At 35.2% G+C, this 4,269-nt stretch overlaps 1 protein-coding gene across 1 annotated transcript; it reads right to left on the minus strand.

The window, feature by feature from the left end:
* Positions 1–1,402: 1,402 nt before the first annotated feature.
* On the minus strand, positions 1,403–2,333 carry LOC109062273 (urokinase plasminogen activator surface receptor-like). The gene is made up of 3 exons (XM_019079364.2): positions 2,240–2,333; positions 1,923–2,030; positions 1,403–1,805 (listed from the first exon to the last, which is right to left on the minus strand). Exons 1-3 carry the CDS (start codon positions 2,310–2,312, stop codon positions 1,615–1,617), a joined length of 372 nt encoding a protein of 123 aa, XP_018934909.2. The 5' UTR covers positions 2,313–2,333; the 3' UTR covers positions 1,403–1,614.
* Between the last annotated feature and the right edge of the window lie 1,936 nt (positions 2,334–4,269).

Raw genomic sequence — 4,269 nt, forward strand, 5'->3', positions numbered from 1 at the left:
CCCCATGATTGTGTAGCCTAGTGAACCAAACTGAGAGACCATTTTGAAGGCTCAGGAAACCTTTGCAGGTGTTTTGAGTTGATTAGCTGATCGGTCACCATATTCTAATTTGTTGAGATTGTGAATTGGTGGGTTTTTGTTAAAGTGAGCCAAAATCATCACAATTAAAAGAACCAAAGACTTAAACTACTTCAGTCTGTGTGCATTGAATTTATTTAATACACAGGTTTCACAATTTGAGTTGAATTACTGAAATAACTGAACTTTTCCACAACATTCTAATTTATTGAGATGCACCTGTATACTCCAGTAAATTTTTCTGGGGGAGGACCCACCCACAATTATTTTGCTTCCGAAGCCCATGTTCTCATGTATCAGAGTCAGTTCAAGAAGAGGTGAGCTTATAACAGTTATGATGATATATCAGCCTGTTGAACTGGTTCATTGGTTCATGTTTGTGTTTAAATATTTTTAATAATTAGAGTCTGTTCTCTTTCTTTTAGAAAATGTGATACATTCATTTTCATCGCTGATGTCTTCAAACATAGGCTATGCATCCCTGCAACCCTTAAAAAAACTGAAAAAATAAGGATGGAAATCTTCAAGCAGCTCCCAAGAAACAGAGTTTTTGACCACTGTTTTTATGTTTATATATATATATATATATATATATATATATATATATATATGATAAAATGATATTTCAACATTTATGAGGATGCATTATAGGGAAATCTCGTCTAATTCGTTTTACATTGATACCTCATAATGAGCTCCTAATAAACAAAGTTGGTCACCCACATTACTCATTTCCAATGCCACTACTAAAAGGCCCAAGTCCAACAGGCTTTTGTGTTTGCGTGTGATGGTCATGTTGTCATATTGACGGCCACTATGAAGATGCAGTCCACTTTGTGTGCAATTAAACAGATTTTGCTATACCAGTGATGTGAATGGAACTTGTATTAAACAGTTTCAGTTCATTTTTGGGACCCGCTCCAGTTTACGAAGACTGAGACGGCTGAAAGCATATTGTGTTTTTTTTTTTTCTTTTCTTGAAACACAACATTTGTTGATTATTGACTGACCAATGTATAAATGTATAAAAAACGTATAAAAATTTTGTCAACTCTTCTCCTCGACTAATGTTTAGTCCACTCTTAGGGGGCAGCTACATAAAATATAGAGTGAAAAATATTGACAAATGTATATCTAAATTTTTCCCTTATTGCCTTCATGATCTGTAACTGAACAGCATTCATTTTAGTGGGAATGCAGATATTGCTATATTATCAAACCTCAGGAAAACTAAAGAGCTTATCTTGTTTGAATAATTAAATAATTATCACACATGCTTATTCTGAACATAATGATCATTTATTTTTTATTTTAAGAATTAAAACAATAAAAAAAAAATTGTAGTAATGATTAATGACTTTTTTACAGCATGACGGGCTGTATTAATTGTAGTTAATTTTAATTCATAAAATGTCACATCAGAATGTCACAGCAAAAAAATCATAGAAACACACCAAAGATGCATAGTACAGAGAAAGTACAAGTTCTATATTCAGTGCAGTGTGTCTGACTGTAGAATGTGAAGAGCTGCTGGATTCACTGCAGCAGGATGAAGGAGAGCAGAGAACAGCAGAGGAACAGGAAGCTCTGAGTGATGCTCTGAGCACTGTTACACAGATTCCCCTCACAGCATGAGGCTTCCTGAACATCTCTAACCGATGTTTCAGCATCACAGATCGATTTAGAGACACAGCCTTTTACAACTGTTGACTGGCCACCGAGAGTCCCTGATGAAAAGAAAGAAAAGAGAGGTTAGTCTAAGTTAGAAACTGGTAAATGTGATCTGTATGTGATCTCAAACATCAGAGAGGTAAAGATGACTTTTTTCTTTTCCAGATTCTCACCTGTTGCTTTAAAGCAGCGGTCTTCACTTCCTGAACAGCTCAATATGTTTGAGCAGCTCTTGTCATCACAAGAGTAACAAGTCTTTCCATTGGGGACAATAGAGGGATCTACAGGACAAAAACGTGTATGGTTTTATCTTCTGTGCAAAATATAACGTGTAATGAAATAACACTCTGTTAGCTACTCCAATCAATTCATTCACAACTGACAAGCTGCACTCTGTATTGTATAATTTGTATTTCCTGATCTCCTTTGGAAGTAAAATGAGTGTTGACCTTAAAGATTTATTTATTTTATGGTCAGTAAAGCGTGATACCTGGAGCGTCTTGGATGTTACACTGGTCTGTGTTACAGCACGCAAAAGATGTCTTTGCAAAGCCCATGTTCATAGATCCACTTACACACAAAATAACACACTCTAAAATCTTCTCTATAACAAAAATCACCAACAAAAAATCAATGAATTAATAAAAAAAGAGCTTCAAAACAACATTATTTTGACAGAAAATATATTTCTAAAACCTCAAAATGTAGCATTTTCTCATTTGAATCTCGAATTTAACATCTCCATCAGTTTTCAGTGAATTTCAATCCATCATATTAGACTTACCGACATTTACTGCTGTTGTTGAACTCATACACTTTGAAAATCCACTAGGACATGTTTTTACAATTTGATTTGTACAAGAACCTGTCAGACCTGAGCACGCATAACAGCTGAAAGAGTGTCCTTTAATATTAAAACACAGAGAGAGGGAGAGAGAGAGATGTTAGTAATCTGTATTTGTACTTAATAACATTACAAACACTATTTGTCTTTGTACCTGCAGTGAACAGAATGAACAGAAGAAAAACTGAGATTTGCAGATCCATCTTTGATCAGGAGGTGAATGAAGTGACACACCTGTTTCAGTGCTCATTTTATAGCTTTTGAAAGGGGAGGGTCTTTATGAGAAAATGAAAGGTTAAAGTAGACATTACTAGAAAATGAAACTTTAGCTTACATCATTTACTTGCCAGTTAATTATAAAGGGAGGTGTAAGCAATTATAACTACTTAAACCAACCATCCTACCAAATCTTAAAGTGAGTTTGTCCATAAAATGAAAGCCATGGGTTCAATGTTGTCTGGGCCCCATTATTCTTTAAAGAATCTTTTTATGTTCTGCAGAAGTCATACATACTTTGCTGAGTGATTCAGGTATTACCTACACTCTTAAAAATAAAGGTGCTTAAAAGGTTCTTCACAGCAATGCCATTGAAGAACCATTTTTACCATTCAGTAAAACCTATCCATAAAAAACCACCTCAATACAAACACCTCTATAAAACCAATAAACAAACTTAACAACAATACAACGCAACAACACAAACCACTTACACAAAAAATTTACACAAAAAACATTAATCACCATCATGAAGCACCTTTGTTTTTAAGAGTCAACAGATCATTATTGAATATGTAATGAAAAACAAAAACCAATACAATATCAATTTCAAATGCAAAACACAGTAACAAAGAAACAAAGTAACCAAAAAATCCACAAATCCCACAATACAACTCGATTGGGATGTTCTCTTTTGTTCTGGACGGCAAGGGCAATGACTGTAACATCGAGCGAGTATTTTGATTTCATCAGGCTTTGAAAATTCTTCAAAAAGAACACAATGAATGGCCTTCTCAGCTGCCATAGTTGCAACTCTTTCGTCATCAGAACAGGGTGTTCAAACGCACCACCGTTTCCGTTTAAAAAATGTTTTGTTATTAGTTTAAGTATTTGCTATTGACTGATCAAATGTGGAGTTTTGTGCGTGTGTATGTGTGTGTGTGTCAGCTGTCTTAACCGTCGGCTTGTGTACTGCAAACACATACGTGCTTCATCACTGTGTCTGTCACGCCACTCTGTTTCTCTTTCAGGCTTGAACTGATGGTAAAACTAAGGACATTATTAACTGTCTTACACCCTTATTTGGAAAGATGACGCTTTGCAATGATTATGGAAAAGGGTGTTTACACATTTCTGAGATGTTTAAAAGCTTGCGGTGTTCGGCAATCACAGCAATGCACTGGATCAGTTGGCCAATCAGAAGCAGCAAACTGCACTTGTCAGAAGGAGGGACTTTGTAGAAAATGACGCGGTTTGAGAGAGGCGGGGCATAGAGGACCTACGATTAATGTAGCCGTATTTGACAAAATAACTGTTTTTTTTGAACATTAAAGCATGTCAACATATTCTATTACACAAAATACACAAAATAATGATCATTAAAAAAGAATCATATGACCCCTTTAAAACAAGTGGTTATGATGTAGAACAACTAGAAAATCAGACATGCCAAGACCTTG

The sequence above is a fragment of the Cyprinus carpio genome, chromosome B3, assembly GCF_018340385.1.
Source record: "Cyprinus carpio isolate SPL01 chromosome B3, ASM1834038v1, whole genome shotgun sequence".
Classification (NCBI taxonomy): Eukaryota; Metazoa; Chordata; class Actinopteri; order Cypriniformes; family Cyprinidae; genus Cyprinus; species Cyprinus carpio.